This window comes from Tachyglossus aculeatus, chromosome 26, assembly GCF_015852505.1.
Source record: "Tachyglossus aculeatus isolate mTacAcu1 chromosome 26, mTacAcu1.pri, whole genome shotgun sequence".
NCBI lineage: Eukaryota > Metazoa > Chordata > Mammalia > Monotremata > Tachyglossidae > Tachyglossus > Tachyglossus aculeatus.
In genome coordinates, this window is record NC_052091.1 from 20435673 (window position 1) to 20455527 (window position 19855).

At 48.8% G+C, this 19855-nt stretch overlaps 1 protein-coding gene across 1 annotated transcript in view; it reads right to left on the reverse strand.

The window, feature by feature from the left end:
* Positions 1–19855, reverse strand: part of LOC119945865 (AP-3 complex subunit sigma-2) — a 57496-nt gene that overhangs the window by 27572 nt on the left and 10069 nt on the right. The window contains exons 2-4 of the mRNA XM_038767086.1: positions 14073–14164; positions 12682–12793; positions 8665–8736 (exon numbers count right to left, since the gene is read on the reverse strand). Of these exons, the coding sequence (XP_038623014.1) occupies positions 8665–8736; positions 12682–12793; positions 14073–14164 (276 nt within the window). The remainder of the gene's footprint in view (positions 1–8664; positions 8737–12681; positions 12794–14072; positions 14165–19855) is intronic.

Consider the following 19855-nt stretch of genomic DNA (forward strand, 5'->3'; position numbering starts at 1 on the left):
CCAGTGCTTAGTAAAGTGCTTGGCACATAGTAAGCACTTAACGAGTACCAAAAAAAAAAGTTTACAAACTGGAGAAGGCCAGACCAAGAAGGTATGTAATCCTCGAAGATACCCTACTGGGAAATAAAACTCCAGACTACACTACTGAAGGACCGATCGATAAAATCCCGTTGCTGGAGGGACCTCCAGTGGTCCCCAGTCCAACCCCCTGCCTCCAAGACAATCGGGTGACTCTTCCTCTCTCCAAGATCTCCACGGTTTTCCTTGGTGGACTGATCCTGTGTTTATCACCCTGTCCACGAGTTCACTTAAGCCCTTTTCCCTCCACTTCTGGGGTCTGGGAGCACAAAGGACATCACCCCATCAACAACACGGGCACACCTCTGGTCCACCCAGTCAGAACATGCTCAGAGTTACCAGAAGATGTGTTGCCTTCTAGAACAACTAGTCAGCATTGCCATAAACGATATCCACATCAAACAGAAACTTCCTACCACGGACTATAAAGACCTCAATCAGCTCGCCCTCTCCAATCCTACTGCCAGAATTTTCTACAACCTAGCCTGCACACTACAGCCCTCTAATCCCAAACTACCCCACTGTACCACGACCTCATCTACCTCGCCGCCAGCCTCTCGTCCACGTCCTGCTTCTGGCTGGAAACTCCTTCCGGCTGGAAACTCCTTCCCTCTTCATATCTGACAGACGTTGGGCACACAGTAAGTGCTTAACAAACACCAGATAATCATTCTCCCCATCTTCAGAGTCCTACTAAAAACTCTTATCCTCCAAGAGGTCTTCCTCGCTCATTTCCTCTTCTACTACGCCCTTCTGTGTCACCGCTGCACTAGGATTTGCACCTTTTATTCACCCCTCCCTCAGCACCATAGCACGTACGCACTTGTCCGTTAATTTATTTATATCAATGCCTGTTTCCCCCCGGAAGCTCCTGGCAGGCAAAGACCGTATCTACCAACTCTGTTATGTTGTACTCTCCCAAATGAGAGTAGCAGCATGGCCTAGTGGATAAAGCATGGGCTTGGGAGTCAGGAGGAGCTACGTTCTAACTCCAGCTCCGCCACTTGTCTGTTATGCGATATCGGGCAATTACTACACTTCTCTGTGACTCCTTTACCTCCTGTGTAAAGTGGGGATTAAGACCGTGAGCCCCATGTGGGACATGGATTGGGTCCAATCTGATGACCTTGTATCTACTTCAGTGTTTAAAGCAGTGCCTGGCACAGAGTAAGTGCTTAACAGTTACCATAAAAAAAAGTGCTTAGTACAGTGCTCTGCACACGGAAGCACTTCATAAATACCACTGATGGATTAATTGATGTCCTTCACAGGTTTAAAAGCTGTTATGAATTTAGCTCTCAGCCCCCTCTCCTCCACCCTTTCCCCGGGGTACCAATTTTCCACCAATCTGGTCCGACAGAGATGCCCCTGTTGGAAAGGCAGCTTCTGAGAGCTCTTTTGGCTTTCTGTCCCATCTCTAGCCTCGGAAGACAGCACGCTGTGTGTGTGGGGGGGTGGGTGGGGGGGTCTTCACTGGCAATTCTCTTTCTGCTGCCAACACGGGCAGAGTCCAACAAAGGTCATAAAAAGGCCCAAGAGGCAGAGGACAGTAACATCAGCGATCTCTTCTACATAACATATTTAAAGATAAGCCTAGGCCACTTAGCCATTTTATGGCCACTTAGTTTTCTTTATATAGCACTTCTCCAAAATGAGATGCCAGGGGAATTGTTTTATCATTTTATGAGCTTCTCAGAACTGTCAGGAGAAAAAAAAAAAAAAAGAAAAACTTCGCTTGCTCCAGGGGGTCAGGGAGCTATGGGCCCTGGAGGTCAATGTCCTCTGGCCCTTCCAGATATTGGGGGGTGGGGGGGGACACTGGGGTGTGTGTGTGTGTGTGTGTGTGTGTGTGTGTGTGGTGTGTGTGTGTCAGAGGACAACTTCCTATTTCTCCTACAAAGCCCAAGGCAACCCTGTCCCCCAGGCCCTTCCCACCTACGGCCCTCTCCATCCCAAGTCCACTCCGTTCTGCATTGCCCCGACTTGCTCCCTTTATTCATTCCCACTCCCAGCCCCACAACACTTACTTACATATCTGTAATTTATTTATTTCTAGTAATTTCTGTCTCCCCTTCTAGACTGTAAGCTTGCTGTGGGCAGTAGAGTGCTCGGCACACATTAAGCACTCAATAAATATGACTGACTTACTTCAGGCCTCGGGCCTGGCTCCCCCGACCTCCTTTTGCCCCCTCCAGACCCTGTCCTGACCCGCGACCTCTGACGAAACCGAGGGGCCAGCCAGCGGAGACCACACCATGCTGAGTGGGCCAGATCTGTTCTTTTCTGGTTGGCCCTCTCACTGAGCTGATCCTACAGGAAGTCCTCTTTCATTCAATCGTATTTATTGAGCGCTTACCGTGTGCAGAGCACTGTACTAAGCACTTGGGAAGTACAAGTTGGCAACATGTAGAGACAGTTCCTACCCAACAATGGGCTCACAGTCTTCCCACCACTGGATCCCCCCTCCCCTGGGGGCGAGAAATTCCCCAGGGTTCAGACCAGCCCAGAGCTGCACTTGGACAACGCTCGATGGAGCAGTAATTCTTTTCAGCAGCACTAAACACAATTCGCACAAGGCCAGGTGCCCAGATGTTCCAGTGACCCCACTGTCCAAGGTGTCATGTCTGACTCTCTCTGAACTGATGAACTATGATAGAGATGGTGATCAGAGAGCATTAACCCTGACTCTGCTTTCTCTAAGCCAACTGTCTCCCATCTGGCTTTTGCTCTCTGCAATGTACTGAGCCCAGGTTTCCCGTGGTTTCCCATGAGACGCTCCTGGGCCTTGGTTTCTCCACGGCAGCCAGCTCCAGCTTCTCCCCCTTCCCTCTCAGTGTCCTCTGCTGGGTCTTTGTCCTCCCTACCCCCCATTCTTTAATTGTGTGTCCCACATGGTTCGATTCTCTAGCTTCGGGCTTTCTGGGAGCTTATCAGTTCACCCTCTCTATGGAGATGAATCTCAAATAGACCTCTTGTACTTCTTCCGGCCTCAGGGACATCTTTACCGAAACCTTTTCTTTTTATATATATAGATCTGTTAAGCGCTTATTATGTGCCAGGCCTTATACTAAGTGCTGGAGTGGAGACACGCTAACCAGGTTGGTCACAGTCCCTGTCCCACGTGGGGCTCACAGCCTTAATCCCCATTTTCCAGAGGAGGTCACTGAGGCACAGAGAAGTGAAGTGACATGCCCAAGGTCATGCTGCCAACAAGAGGTGGAGCTGGGATTGGAGCCCAGGAACTTCTCATCTTCCTTCCTAAACCTTCTCCTCTTATACACTTACCATCCCCGTTGACAACCATCCCACCATACTCCCTGTCTACAAGCTTGGACCTTTGGGGTCATCTTTGAGTCCTCGCTGTCATTTTCCACCCGTATTTGGTTTGAGTCTGAGTCCTGCTGGCTCCTCCTCTACAATGATTTTCTGGGTAATAATAATAATAATAATAGTTATAATAGTTAAACCATAACTATTGATTTCCTGGATAATAATAATGATAGTAGTTATACCATAATAACAATATTCTAATAATAGTCTATATAATGTATATCATATAGAATATATAACAATATAATATTCTAATATTAATAATATTATAGTCTATTCCAAAGACCCCAGGTATTCCACTATCTGGCACATAGTAAGCACTTAACAAATACCATAACAATAATAGTAATAATACCTACTGATTTCCTGGATAATAACAACAATATAATTATTATGGTATACCTATTGTTGTTATTATCGAGGAAATCAATAGTTATTATTATGGTATTTGTTAAGTGCTTACTATATGTCAGGTAGTGTTCCAAGTGCTGGGCACTGTTCTAAGTGCTGGTTTTACTTTTTCCTCTGTACCCTACCACCCCCATGCCCTCCCGGTTCAAAACCTCATCCCTTCCCGGCTGGACTACTGAAAGCGTCCTTACTGGTTTCTCTGACTGGAACCTACCAGGGCTTAATGCAGTGCAATCATTATAATAATCTCAACCTTCTCAAGTCTATCCTACAGCTAAGCACACATCTGATCTTTTCCAAACGCCGATCGGAAGTCATCAACTCTCTGCTTTGAAACCTCCAAAGAATTCCTATTTCCTCCTGCACCTAACACTCCTAATCTCTTAGCTTCAAAGTCCTTCATCAGCTATCGCAATCAATAGTATTTAATGAGCATTTACTGGGTGCAGAGCACTGTACTAAGCGCTATGGAGAGTCCCCTAGAACAGAGTTGACCCACAACAAGCTTACAGTCTAGAGGACTATTACAGTCAGTCACCTTCTCTTCCTGCTTCATTCATTCATTCAATCATATTTATTGAGCACTTACTGTGTGCAGAGCACTGTATTAAGCATTTGGAAAGTACAATCCAGCAACAAATACAGACAATCCCTACCCAACAACAGGCTCACAGTCTTGAAGGTGGGGAGACAGACAACAAGACAAAACAAGTAGACAGGCATCAGTAGCGTCAATATTAATAAATAGAATTATAGATATATACACATCGTTAATAAGATAAATAGAATAATATAATAACATGTACATATATACACAAGTGGTATGGGGCGGGAAGAAGGGTAGAGCAGAGGGAGGGAGTAGGGGCGATGGGGAGGGGAGGAGGAGCAGAGGAAAAGGAGAACTCAGTCTGGGATGGCCTGCCGGAGGAGGTGAGCTTTCAGTAGGGCTTTGAAGGCAGGGGGAGTGTGCTAGTTAGGTGGATGTGAGGAGGGAGGGCATTCCAGGGCAGAGGTAGGACATGGGCCAGGGGTCGATGGCGGGACAGGCGATAATGAGGCACAGTAAGGAAGTTGGCGTGCCTCATCCACCACACACTTTCACTGCTCTCAAACAACTGTATCCGCCTGATACAGCGCCTAGTACTGTGCTTGGCACAGAGTCAATGACTCACAAATGTCACCATTATTACTATTATCATTATTCTGATTATTTTTGAGTCACGATTCCCTCATCTTCACCCCATCAAAGATACTTAATAAGCACCAGCTTTGGGCAGAGCACTGTACTAGGTGCTTGGGAGAGTACTGTATCATCATCATCAATCAAATTTATTGAGCACTTACTGTGTACGGAGCACCGTACTAAGCGCTTTGGAGAGTACAAGACAGCAATATAACGGACAGGCTCCCTGCCCACAAGACAGTCATTAATATAAATTATACTACAGCTATGCACCTAAGTGTTGTGGGGCTGAATAAAGGCAGCAAGTCAAGGCAGGCCTGAAGGGAGTGGGAGATGAGGAAAGGAGGGCTTAGTCAGGGAAGGCCTCTGAGATGTGACTTCACTAAGGCTTTGGAGGCCCCTCTCCCTCACTTTTTGCACTGATTTACCATTCCTCCCCGGTCCCTTTATCCTGTTTCCCTCCTCACCCTCTTATCACCCAGTCTTCCTTCCTGTCTCTGACCAATTTCTCTCTATCCTTTCTCTATTTCATTCATTCATTCGATCATATTTATTGAGCGCTTACTGTGTTCAGAGCACTGTACTAAGAGCTTGGGAAGTACAAGTTGGCAACATATAGGTCCCTACCCAACAGCGGGCTCACAGTCTAGAAGGGGAGACAGACAACAAAACAAAACATATTAACAAAATAAAATAGATTAAATATGTACAAGTAAAATAGAGTAATAAATACGTAAAAACATATATACATATATACAGGTGCTGAAGGAGGTAAGGCGGGGGGGATAGGGAGGGGGAGGAGGGGGAGAGGAAGGAGGGGGCTCAGTCTGGGAAGGCCTCCTGGAGGAGGTGAGCTCTCAGGAGGGCTTTGAAGGGAGGAAGAGAGCTAGCTTGGCGGATGTGTGGAGGGAGGGCATTCCAGGCCAGGGGGGTGACGTGGGCCAGGGGTCGACGGCAGGACAGGCGAGAACGAGGCATGGTGAGGAGATTAGCGGTAGAGGAGCGGAGGGTGCAGGCTGGGCTGTAGAAGGAGAGAAGGGAGGTGAGATAGGAGGGGGCGAGGTGATGGACAGCCTTGAAGCTGAGGGTGAGGAATTTCTGCCTGATGCATAGGTTGACTGGTAGCCACTGGAGATTTTTGAGGAGGGGAGTAACATGCCCAGAGTGTTTCTGCACAAACACGATCTGGGCAGTGGCGTGAAGTATGGATTGAAGTGGGGAGAGACAGAAGGATGGGAGATCAGAGAGGAGGCTGATGCAGTAATCAACCTCCTATTTCTCTACCTACTTGCTGTCCTCTCTCCTCCAAATGTCCCTTCTCCTGCATGAAGCAGCCTGGCCATAGTCAGATTGGGGTCTGGTGGTGCCGTAAGTGAATTAACTGTAGAATCCCTACCATCAGGGAGCTTACAGTTTACCAGTCAATCGATCAGCAGTACTTATTGAGTGCTATGTGCAGAACACTGTACTAAGTGCTTGGAAGAGCACAATATCACAGAATTAAGAAGTAGTGTGGCCTAACGGATAGAGCACAGCCTTGAGACCTGGGTTCTAATCCTAGCACGTCCAGTGTCTGCTATATGACCTTAGGCACTTCACTTCTCTGTGCCTCAGTTACCTCATAAAATAATAATAATAATAATAATGGCATTTATTAAGTGCTTACTATGTGCAAAGCACTGTTCTAAGCGCTGGGGAGGTTACAAGATGATCAGGTTGTCCCACGGGGGGCTCACAGTCTTAATCCTCATTTTACAGATGAGGTAACTGAGGCACAAAGAAGTTAAGTGCCTTGCCCTAAGTCACACAGCTGACAATTGGTGGAGCCGGAATTTGAACACATAACCTCTGACTCCAAAGCCTGTGCTCTTTCCACTGAGCCACACTGCTTCTCATCTGTAAAATGGGGATTAAGACCGTGAGCCCCAGAGTGTCCACTCTCCTTAGCTTGTATCTACTCCAGTGCTTAGATAATGCCTGGTATAAAGTAAGCACTTAACAAATACCATATAAAAATTTAGCAAACTCCCTGCCCATAACATGCATCAGGCAAAAACTCCTCTGCACCAGGCAGAAACTCCTCACTCTCAGCTTCAAGGCTCTCCATCACCTTGCCCCCTCCTACCTCACCTCCCTTCTTTCTTTCTACAGCCCAGCCCACAACCTCCGCTCCTCTGCCGCTAACCTCCTCACTGTGCCTCATTCTCGCCTGTCCTGCCATCAACCCCCAGCCCACGTCCTCCCCCTGGCCTGGAATGCCCTCCCTCCGCACATCCGCACAACCCTTCCTCCCTTCAAAACCCTACTGAGAGCTCACTTCCTCCAGGAGGCCTTCCCAGACTGAGCTCCCTCCTTCCTCTCCCTCTCCTCCCCATCCCCCCGCCTTACCTCCTTCCCCTCCTCACAGCACCTGTATATATGTTTGTACATATTTATTACTCTATTTATTTTACTTGTACATATTTATTCTATTTATTTTATTTTGTTAATATGTTTTGTTTTGTTGTCTGCCTCCCCCTTCTAGACTGTGAGCCCACTGTTGGGTAGGGACTGTCTCTATATGTTGCCAACTTGCACTTCCCAAGTGCTTAGTACAGTGTTTTGCGCACAGTAAGCACTCAATAAATACGACTGAATGAATGAATGAATGAATAATAAACCTACAGTGTAGAGAGGAAGATGGCATCAATATAAATACATAAATAAATTACAGTATATAATTTAAAATCTAGCAAGGATCTGTCTGCATGGAAGGCAACCTCTCCTTAAATCTTAGAAGAGTCCAACAAGAGCAAAACATTCGATCACTGCCCTCCCAGGGCTTATGGTCTGCAGTGGAGACAGGAAGACAGGCAGACACAATTTACACCTAGCAGGAGTAGGAGGAAGAGCAAGGATATAAGAAGTTGAGTACAAATGTATCAGGATGAATAACTGAATAAACTGAAAATACAGATATATAAAGATATACAAAGTACCTATGGGCTGTGGCTAGGAATGAAATACACAAATTTATGGGGTGGGGTGGGGCTGACATGACCAAGGTGTTGTTAATTAACCTGGGATGGCCTCCTGGAGGCTTTTAGGAGGGCTCTGAAGGTGGGGAGGGCAGTGATGTGCAGACTGTGAAGGGGGCGCAGAAGGAAGGGGACTTCTGGGGTATAGGAATGACCCGACTGAAGGGTTGGAGACTGAACAAGGCGCGGTTAGGAGGCGAGTTTTGGGTGGGTGGGTGTGAGGAGCAGGAGTGGCGGTTGAAAGGAGAGCTGAGCTGAAGCCAATGGAGAGGAGGGGTGGCTTGGCGAGGGTGGCCACTGGACAGGGGTGGGGCTTCGGGAAGAATTGAACGGCAGCGGGCAGCGTAAGCAGGAAGGGGGAGTGTAGTCAGGGAAGGCCAGGGAGGACCTGCTATCATCTCCAGTGATATGGCCAAGAGCTTGGCCCGAGTGCGAAGGCGGACCCGGGATGTTGTTGATGGCGATGGTGAGGAGGATGAGGGGGGAAGGTGAGGAGACATTAAGCCTACCCCCACTGGAGGAACTGACATTGAGCACGCACTGGACACAACCCTCAACTACCCGCTATGTTCCCAAGTGGGGTCGTGGGAGCTGGGGAAGCCCCGGGGCTCCGTTCCAGGGACCGGACCGGCTTTGCCATCATACCTTATCCATGTGGAAGATCAAGTCCAATTCGCAGACATTTTCAAAACACTTGTCCAAGGTTTCCACAAAGACCTGAAGGAAGGAGAGAGTCAGATTCGAGTGGGGAAGGAGGGAGAGGGGAGGTGGGCGGGAGGAGCAGCCGAGAATGTTGAGGAGAAGCCTTGGGGGTGAGTGAGCGTGTGAAGCTGATGACCTACCTCCACTTTGAGACGTTCCTAAAAACACCTGGCATGCCTTTGGGCTCTAAGGCCTTGCCCGCTGAGTGCATGGACAACAGTCAGATCTTTGAGACGGGTTTCAGAAGCACTGCCTCAGGATGCCGTTCATTCATTCATTCATTCAATAGTATTTATTGAGCGCTTACTGTGTGCAGAGCACTGTACTAAGCGCTTGGGAAACACAAGTTGGCAACATATAGAGACGGTCCCTACCCAACAATGGGCTCACAGTCTAGAAGGGGGAGAGAGACAACAAAACAAAACATGTGGTCAGGTGTCAAATCGTCAGAACAAACAGAATTAAAGCTAAATTCATTCATTCATTCAATCATATTTATTGAGCGCATACTGTGTGCAGAGCACTGTACTAAGCGCTTGGGAAGTACAAGTTGGCAACATATAGAGACGAGTCCCTACCCAACAGTGGGCTCACAGTCTAGAAGGGGGAGACAGAGAACAAAACATAAATGCGTATCATTAACAACATTAATAGAATAATAAATATGTACAAGTAAAATAAATAGAGTACTAAATCTGTACAAACATATATACAGGTGCTGTGGGGATGGGAAGGAGGTAGGGAGGGGGGATGAGGACGAGGAGAGGAAAAAGAGGGCTCAATCTGGGAAGGCCTCTTGGAGGAGGTGAGCTCTCAGTAGGGCTTTGAAGGGAGGAAGAGAGCTAGCTCGGCGGACTTGCCGAGGGAGGGCATTCCAGGCCTGGGGGAGGACGTGGGCTGGGGGTCGACGGCGGGACGGGCGAGAACAAGGTACAATGAGGAGGTTAGTGGCAGAGGAGTGGGCTGGGCTGGAGAAGGAGAGAAGGTAGGAGGGGGCGAGGGGATGGACAGCCTTGAAGCTGAGAGTGAGAAGTTTTTGCTTGATGCCACTAACCGATGCTGATGCAGTTCCCCTCTTCCCATTAAAATCTGTGGCAAAAGCCAGCTGGTATGATCCAGTTTGAGGGAGTAGTAAAACAGTAAGCCTACTGGAATCAATTATATGGAACCGGGAGCTTTTCTGCTCAGATTGTTCATGCTTGGTGCTGGGGACTCCCTCCGCCATGACTCTGGCAGCTGGCTTCTGCAGCTCAGACGCTCTGCCAGACCTTCCACTGGTCTGGTAGTTTGGGAGGAGAATGCAAAAGCTCTCAAACAGGTGGGGATTCAGGGGTCCCCCTCGAGAGAAACGTTGTGGAATCATAGGAAGTCTGAGTTTTTCTGGTGAACGGTGCCCCTAAAATCATCCTATACCAGGAAGAATAAAAACATATGCTCATTACTGGATAAAATGCAAGCATTTTTTTAAGGTATCTGTTAAGTATTTGTAATGTGGCAAGCACTGTACTAAGCACTGGGGTAGATACAAGACACGAACGTTGGATACAGTCCCTGTCCCACATGGGGCTCACAGTTTTAATCCCTAGTTTACAGATGAGGTAACTGAGGCACAAAGAAGTTAAGTGACTTGCCCAAGGGCACTTCTGACTCCTAGGCCCATTCTCTAGCTACTAGGCAATGCTGCTTCTCTTGCATTTCTGAGCTTTTTCCATTTTTTTTCCCCTCACAATACAATTTATTTTCAACTTCACTCCATCTTCAGATTGTCTTTTTTGCTTTTCCTTGGAAATGCACTGAAGTCATGGCAGCCATGTGGAGGGCTACTAACTGACTGAATCTTGGCCCACGCCCTCCCCCTGGCCTGGAATGTCCTCCCTCCACACATCTGCCAAGCTAGCTCTCTTCCTCCCTTCAAAGCCCTACTGAGAGCTCACCTCATCCAAGAGGCCTTCCCAGACTGAGATCCCTTTTTCCTCTCCTCCTACCCATCCCCTCCACCCTACCTCCTTCCCCTCCCCACAGCACCTGTATATATGTTTGTACAATTTATCACCCTATTTATTTTATTTGTACATATTTACTATTCTATTTACTTTGTTAATTATGTGCATTTAGCTTTAATTCTATTTATTCTGATGACTTGACACCTGTCTACATGTTTTGTTTTGCCACCTGTCTCCCTCTTCTAGACTGTGAGTCCATTGTTGGGTAGGGACCGTCTCTATATGTTGCCAACATGTACTTCCCAAGCGCTCAGTACAGTGCTGTGCACACAGTATGCGCTCAATAAATACGACTCAATGAATGAATGAATGAATGGGAAAGCGGCAACAGACTGCAGGCCCAGGTGCCTGACTCACAGCACCCCCTGGTGGCCATAGGATATACTGAAATAAAAATACCAACGGTATTTAAAAAAAAATAAAATGGTAATAATAATAATAATAATGGCATTTATTAAGCGTTTACTATGTGCACAGCACTGTTAACGCTAACTATGTACCAGGCACTGTATTAAGTGCTGCATAGATACACGGTAATCAGGTTGGGCTCAGTCCCTTGTCCCACATGGGCCACACTGTCTTTACCTCCATTTTACAGGCAAGGTAACTGAGGCACTGAGGGAGTGGGAAAAGAGAAATGAGGGCTTAGTTGGGGAAGGCCTCTTGGAGGAGATGTGCTTTAAAATAAAGCTAATAATTCTAAACGGTTTAAAGCTGGTCCCTTGGGCTGGGAACTGTCTGAGAAGCAGCATTGCCTAGCGGATAGAGCCCGGGGCCTGGGCGTCAGAAGGACCTCAGTTCTCATCCTGGCTCCGCCACTTGTCTGCTGTGTGACCTTGGGCAAGTCACTTAACTTCTCTGTACCTCAGTTACCTCATCTGTAAAATGGGGATTACGACTGAGCCCCGAGTGGAACAACCTGATCACCATGCTTCCCCCCAGCACATAGAACAGTGCTTTGCACACAGTAAGCGCTTAATAAATGCCATCATTATTATTATTATTACTACTGCTGAATTGTACTTTCCAAGCGCTTAGTACAGTGCTCTGCACACAGTAAACGGTCAATAAATATGACAATGAATGGATAGTACAGTGTCCCACACACAGTAAGCACTCAGTAATTTCCACTGATTGATCGCCGTGTTCCCCATGAAGCCCTGAAGTCCAAGGAGGTGAGGGCGAGTGCGGCACTAAGGGCCTTCTACAGGCGCCTGCTCCAGCTGCCCCACTTTTTGCCGGCCTTGTCTCATCTGTCTCAGGCAGAAACTCTTCACCTTTGGCTTCAAGGCTGTCCATCACCTCACCCCCTCCTACCTCACCACCCTTCTCTCCTTCTACAGCCCAGCCCGCACCCTCCGCTCCTCTGCCGCTAATCTCCTCACCGTGTCTCGTTCTCGCCCGTCCCGCCGTTGACCCCCGGCCCACGTCATCCCCCTGGCCTGGAATGCCCTCCCTCCCCACATCTGCCAAGCTAGCTCTCTTCCCCCCTTCAAGGCCCTACTGAGAGCTCACCTCCTCCTGGAGGCCTTCCCAGACTGAGCCCCCTCCTTCCTCTCCCCCTCCTCCCCCCATCTTACCTCCTTCCCTTCCCCACAGCACCTGTATATATGTATATATGTTTGTTCGTATTTATTACTCTATTTATTCTACTTGTACATATCTATTCTATTTATTTTATTTTGTTAATATGTTTTGTTTTGTTCTCTGTCTCCGCCTTCTAGACTGTGAGCCCACTGCTGGGTAGGGACCGTCTCTATATGTTGCCAACTTGTACTTCCCAAGCGCTTAGTACAGTGCTCTGCACACAGTAAGCGTTCAATAAATACAATTGATTGATTGATTGATTGATTGATCTGGGGGTCCAGCATGATGCTCCGCGGAACCGTGGTCCTCCCAGTGGAAAACCCCTGGAGGGCCTCAGGGAAGCAGTGGGTCGACCTAACACTAAGCGTACCTGAATCAGGTCCAAGATGCCCAGCTCACTCTCCGAGGAATCCACACAGAACACGAAGTATAGCGTGGCGTAGTGACGGTAGATCAGCTTGTAGTCAGAGCCGCCGATCAAACTGTAGGGACATAGACAGGGAGGTCTTGGGTTGCCCTCTGAATATATACTTGTAAGACCTGTTGTGGGCAGAAGATTCTGGCTGCTAACTCTTTCTTTTTTTAAAATGGTATTTGTTGATTGCTTACTATGTGCCAGGCACTGTACTAAGTGCTGGGGAAGATGCAAGCTAATCAGGTTGGACAAAGTCCACGTCCCAAATAGGATTCTCAGTATTAATGCCCATTTTACAGAAGGGGGAACTGAGACACAGAGAAATGAAGTGACCTGTCCAAGGCCACACAGCAGCAGCGTGGCTCAGTGGAAAAAGCACAGGCTTGGGAGTCAGAGGCCATGGGTTCTAATCCCGGCTCCGCCACTTGTCAGCTGTGTGACTTTGGGCAAGTCACTTCACTTCTCTGGGCCTCAGTTACCTCATCTGTAAAATGGGGATTAAGACTGTGAGTCCCACACGGGACAACCTGATCACCTTGTAACCTCCCCAGCACTTAGAACAGTGCTTTGCACATAGTAAGCGCTTAACAAATACCAAAATTAATCAAGCGTGGAGACGGGGTTAGAACTCAATTGGGCTCTTTCAGTGTAGTCTCCCAAGTGCACAGTAAATTGCTCTGCACATACAAAGTGCTCAAAAACACCACTGATTGATATAGTAACCCAACTATCTCTTCCTTGCTCAAGGTGTGTGCGACACACACACACACACCACCCACCCCCTTCATTCCTCAAAGGAGACAATTCCTCATTGTTGAAATTTATCCACTGGCAAATGCAAGTTTGGGTGACTAGAACTCAGGCAGGAGGCAATGGGGAGGAGGAAAAGGGACAGAGGGTAGGTAACTCATGCTGCCTCTTGCTCATCAATCAATCAATCAATCAGCCAACCAGCCAATAATATTTCTAGAGACAAACACAGATAATCCTGGCCAGAATTGGGAGGGCGGGCTGAGCCCCACGGCCTCAGCCTGGCCCGCCTCTGTCTCGGTCTCCCTGGCCCCCATCCCACTGGTCCTCAGCTGGTGACAGGTGGACCGTCCTTGCCCACCGTCCCCGGGTGGGAGGATTGGCGGCACCTCCTGGCCCTTCCCGCCCACAGACCCACTAGCCCGGGGATGGCCAGGTGCGAGGCAAGCTGAGGCCTCCCTGGGCGGCTAGCCAGCAGGGTGGAAAGCTAAGGGGTGGTGGGAACGGGTCCCCATTTCCGCCGCCTATCCTGCAGGCAGGCAGCGGGGACCGGAGGTCTGCGTCTGGGGGTCCATAGGAGCTGCCACGGCCTTCACCTTCCGCCCTCCAGGAAGTTGCAGATGTTGTCATCTCGCTTGAGGACCAGGTGGAAAGTCTCCCGGACGATCTGCTGCTGTATCTCCTCTGGCTGCAGGCAAGAAGAGAGGCAGGTGGGTCGCGGGCCGCGCGGGCACAGGGGTGGCAGAGCCCTGGGCTCCGAGAGCAGTGAGGAGGGCAACCTCCTTTCTGCCACCTCCTGAGCAGAGAAGCCCTCACACCTGGGCCCCCCTCCCTTAAATCGTTTTCCCCAGCAGAGGCACAGCCTCTGCCCCAGAAGCAGCACGGCCTAGTGGATAGAGCACAGGCCTGGGAGTCAGAAGGACATGGGTTCTAATCCGGCTCCGCCACTTGTCTGCTGTGTGACCTCGGGCAAGTCATTTCACTTTTCTGGGCCTCAGTGACCTCATCTGTAAAATGGGGATTAAGACTGTGAGTCCCATGTGAGATATAGGCTGTCTCCAACCTGGTTACCTTGTATCTACCCCAGCACTTAGAACAGTGCTTGACACAAAGTAAGTGCTTAACAAATGCCATCATTATTAGGCAGCAACCAACACCACCTGCTTGGGCTCCCAGGGTTTCCCATTCACCTCACATAGCGCCATGGACCTGCCAAGAACTGCCCCTGCTGGCAGTTCGTTTGCCTTCCTGTTTTCTCAGTGGGAGAACCCATCGATGCTATTTATTGAGCGCTTACGGAGGACAGAGCACTGTACTAAGCACTTAGGAGAGTACAATATAACAGAGTTAGTAGACACGTTCCCTGCCAACAAGGAGCTCACAGTCTAGGGAAGGAGGTAGACATTAATATAAATAAATAAATTCGAGATAATAAGAATAATAATGGTATTTGTTAAGTGCTTACTAGGTGCTAAGCACTGTCCTAAACACTGGGGTAAATACAAGGTAATCAGGTTGTCCCACATGGGGCTCACAGTCTTAATCCCCATTGTACAAATGAGGTAACAGACACAGAGAAGTTAAGTGACTTGCCCAAGGTCACAGAGCAGACAACTGGCGGAGCCAGGATTAGAACCCATGTCCTCGGACTCATCCATAATTGTTGTGGGGCTGAGTGGGGGAAGATATCAAGTGCCCAAAGGGTACAGACTCGAAGTGCAGTGGATAGACCACAGGCTTGGGAGTCAGGAGGGCCTGGGCTTTAATCCCAGCTCTGCCATTTGTCTGCTGTGTGACCTTGGCCAAGTCACTTCACTTCTCTAGTGGCCTCATCTGTAAAATGGAGATGAAGACTTTGAGCCCTGTGTTGGACAGGGGCTGTGTCCGACCTGATTACCTTGTATTTACCCCTGTGCTTAATACAGTGACTGTCATACAGTAAGTGCTTAACAAATTCCACAGTTGTTATTTTGATAGGGACGTGCCAGTGCCTTGTCTTGGAGAAGCAGCGTAGCTCAGTGGAAAGAGCCCGGGCTTTGGAGTCAGAAGTCAGGGGTTCAAATCCTGGCACCGCCAATTGTCAGCTATGTTACTTTGGGCAAGTCACTTCACTTCTCAGTGCCTCAGTTCCCTCATCTGTAAAATGGGGATTAAGACTGTGAGCCCCGGTGGAGCAACCTGATCAACTTGTAACCTCCCCAGTGCTTAGAACAGTGCTTTGCACATAGTATGCGCTTAATAAATGTCATTGTTATTATCTACCCCAGCACTAAGAACAGTGCTTGACACAAAGTAAGCACAAAACAGATAGCATAATAACAACAATCTACCGATCGTACTGAGCCCTTTCTGTGGGAAAAGCAATGCACTAAGCGCTTGGGAGAATACGATACAACGGAGCTGATACGCACGCTCCTTGCCCACAACAAGCTTACAGGCAAGAGGGGAAAATAGACGCTAATAGAAATTAATAAATCAATAAGTGGTATAGGGTGCTGCCTCCACCATCCTAACCAACTTGTACTTCCCAAGCGCTTAGTACAGTGCTCTGCACACAGTAAGCGCTCAATAAATACAATTGAATGAACGAACCATCTGGTGACAGGAGACAAAATTCTGAACATAATAATAATAATGATGGTATTTGTTAAGCGCTTACTATGTGCGAAGCACTGTTCTAAGCGCTGGCGGGATACAAGGTGATCAGGTTGTCCCACGTGGGGCTCACACTCTTCATTCCCATTTTACAGATGAGGTAACTGAGGCCCAGAGAAGTGAAGTGACTTGCCCAAAGTCACACAGCTGACAAGTGGCGGAGTCAGGATTTGAACCCATGACCTGACTCCAAAGCCCGGGCTCTTTACACTGAGCCACGCTGCTTCTCTAACATGGCTTTAAGGCTGCTCTTTTGGTCTCATGGTAGGGAAGCAGCGTGAGCTAATGGACAGAGCCCGGGCCTGGGGATCAGAAGGACCTGAGTTCTAATTCCAGCTCTGCCACTTGTCTACTTGGGCATGCCACTTCACTTCCCCGGGCCTCAGGTCCCTCATCTGTATCAATATGCTATTGATGCCGGTCTACTTGTTTTGCTTTGTTGTCTTGTCTCTTTCCCCCTCTTCTAGACTGTGAGCCTGTTGCTGGGTAGGGATTGTCTCTATCTGTTGCCGAATTGTACTTTCCAGGTGCTTAGTACAGTGCTCTGCACACAGTAAGTGCTCAATAAATACGACAATGAATGAATCTGTAATATAATAATAATGATGGCATTTAGTAAGCGCTTACTCTGTGCAAAGCACTATTCTAAGCGCTGGGGGATTACAAGGTGATCAGGTTGTCCCACGGGGGGCTCACGGTCTTAATCCCCATTTTACAGATGAGGTCACTGAGGCACAGATAAATGAAGTGACTTGCCCAAAGTCACACAGCTGACAATTGGCGGAGCCGGGATTTGAACCCGTCACCTCTGACTCCAAAGCCCGTGCTCTTTTCACTGAGCCACACTGCTTCTCTATGGGGATTAAGACGGTGAGCCCCATGTGGGATAGGGACTGCGTCCAACCTGGTTAGCTTATATCTACCCCAGCGTTTAGTACAGTGCCTGCCATGAAGGAGGAACTTAAATACCATTGAAGAAAAAAAAAAAAAAGACGGCGCTACCTGCCGTTGATTGAGACAGGTCACCCTAAGGAATGAACGACTTTCCCATTAAAAGCGTAAGGAGTCGAACAGGGGCACTTTTCAAACCCCCATCACGGACCCCGGGAGACATCTCAAGCCAAAGTCACCCTCATCTCCCAGAATGTTAAGTCAACTACTGCAGTGGAGTCCATGGGAGGAGGAAGAAGAAGCTGGTTTTCCCACAAAGGAGGGGTTCCCCAATGCGGAGTTAATGGTAGACCCAGTTTAATGTAGACACCCGGGAGAGGACTAGCCCCCACCTCTCCCAGCGGTGCCCTGTAAACTCCCAACGTATAAAGTGGGAAGCCCACTCAAAAAGAGAAGTAGTGTTGCCTAGTGGCTAGGGCACGGATCTGGGAGTCCGAAGGACTTGTCCGCCACTGGTCTGCCATGTGGCCCTGGCCAAGCTCAATGTGGGCAAGGAATGTGACTGTTTATTGTTATACTGTACTCTCCCAAGCACTTAGTACAGTGCTTTGCACACAGTAAGTGCTCAATAAATACGTCCGAATGAATGAATGAATGCAAGTCACGTTGCTCCTTTGGGCCTCAGTTCCCTTATCTGTAAAATGGGGATCACGATTGTGAGCCCCAGAAAAGCAGGGACTGCGTCCAACTTGATTATCTTGTATCTACCCCAGTGCTTAGTACAGTGCCTGGCACATAGGAAACACTTAACAAATACTATTTATTTATTCATATTAATGTCCGTCTCCCCCTCTAGACTGTAAGCTCGTTGTGGGCAGGGGACGTACCTACCAACTCTGTTATACTGTACTCTCCCAAGTGCTTAGTACAGTGTTCTGCACACAGGAAGCGCTCAGTAAATACGACTGATTAACTGGAATACCACAGTTATCATTAGTGGTAGTAGTATTTATTGAGGGCCTACCTCCTGGTCCAGGGATAAGAGAGCTGCTCTGAGAAGGAGGTGGCTTTGGCTCTAGTCCCAGAACTACCTGCTGGGGGGCTTGGGCACTGACCGTCACGGGTTTCTGACCAAAGGATCCACCGCGGTGCTCCGGGAGGTGGGCAGGCCCAGTTGGAACCCCCCCAAAATCAGTCTTGCGGACCACAAAGCCCGCGACGGTCCCCAGAGCAGCCACCCAGAGGATCGTAATGCTTAGGGCAGTGCGTCAGCGCTCTGCTGAGCTCACTCTGACAGTCAGAAAACCCTCCTGTCTGTGCATGTGGCCACGGGCTGCACCCCTGCCGGGGTGGGGGACACAACTGGCAAAGAAATGAACATGTGAGGGGCATTGGGCAAGCAATTAGACCCCAAAACAGCTAGCTCCCCTGGGCAGGTTCTGGATCCTGGGGTCTCAGGATCGAGGCTGTCATCACTGGGAATACACGCACTGAAGAGTCGCAGACCACCTCTGCCCTCAGAAAAAGCATGGCCCAGTGGATAGAGCATGGGCCTGGCAGTAAGAAGGTCATAGGTTCTAATCCCGGCTCCGCCACTTGTCTGCTCTGTGACCTTGGGCAAGTCACTTCAGTTCTCTGTGCCTCAGCTACCTCACCTATATGGTGATTGAGACTGGGGAGCCTCATGTGGGACAGGGACTATGTCCACCCCTAATGCCTGCATTCACCCCAGTGTTTAGTAAAGTGCCTGGCACACAGTAGGTGCTTAACAAATACCACCGTTATTATTATTACTACTATCTGACGGTACACTGGGTTTGGTTTATTTGCTCTGAGCAGCAGGATTCACATCGCCTTCTTTCATCTCCTGACGGCCCGTCGGCAGGATTCCAGTGCGTGGTGCTCCCAACCCGTGCCAACCACAGCTGATATTTACCCATAAATAACCCAAAGACGGTACAACTTGCCAAGTTGCTCTGGCGGGCCCACAAAACCGGGAAAGATCTTTTTTTCCTCTTTTCTTTTGAATTGGTCCCCCAAGCCAAATGAGATTCTAGAGTGCTAATTTCAGTATTCAGGGCAGGCCCCATCCCGGGGACCTCAAGGGCACCATCTTGCTAGACGACTTGGAAAGGGTCACTCATTTCTTTCCCTGCTTACCAGCATCACTCATTCACTCATTCAAACGTATTTACTGAGTGCTTACTGTTGGCACTGTACTAAGTGCTTGGAAAGTACAATACAGCAAGAGAGCCCACAACAGGCTCACAGTCTAGAGGTGGGGAGACACACAGGCTCAGTGGAAAGAGCACGGGCTTGGGAGTCAGAGGTCATGGGTTCAAATCCCGGCTCTGCCGCTTGTCAGCTGTGTGACTTTGAGCAAGTCACTTTACTTCTCTGGGCCTCAGTTACCTCATCTGTAAAATGGGGATGAAGACTGTGAGCCCACGTGGGACAACCTGATCACCTTGTGTCCTCCCCAGTGCTTAGAACAGTACTTTGCACATAGTAAGCACTTAACTAATACCAACATTATTATTATTATCAATATAAATAAGTAGAATTATAGATGTACACATATATACGTACATGCTGTGGGGCGGGGAGGGGGAGAAAAGCAAAGGGAGCGAGTCACAGTGACATGGAAGGGGGTGGGAGCTGAGGAAAAGTGGGGCTTAGTCTGGGAAGGCCTCTTGGAGGAGGTGCACCTTCAGTAGGGCTTTGAAGGGGGAGGCATGATTGTTTGGTGGAATTTGAGGAGGAAGGGCATTCCAGGCCAGAAGTAGGATGTGGGCCAGGCGAGATCGAGGCACAGTGAGAAGGTTAGCACCAG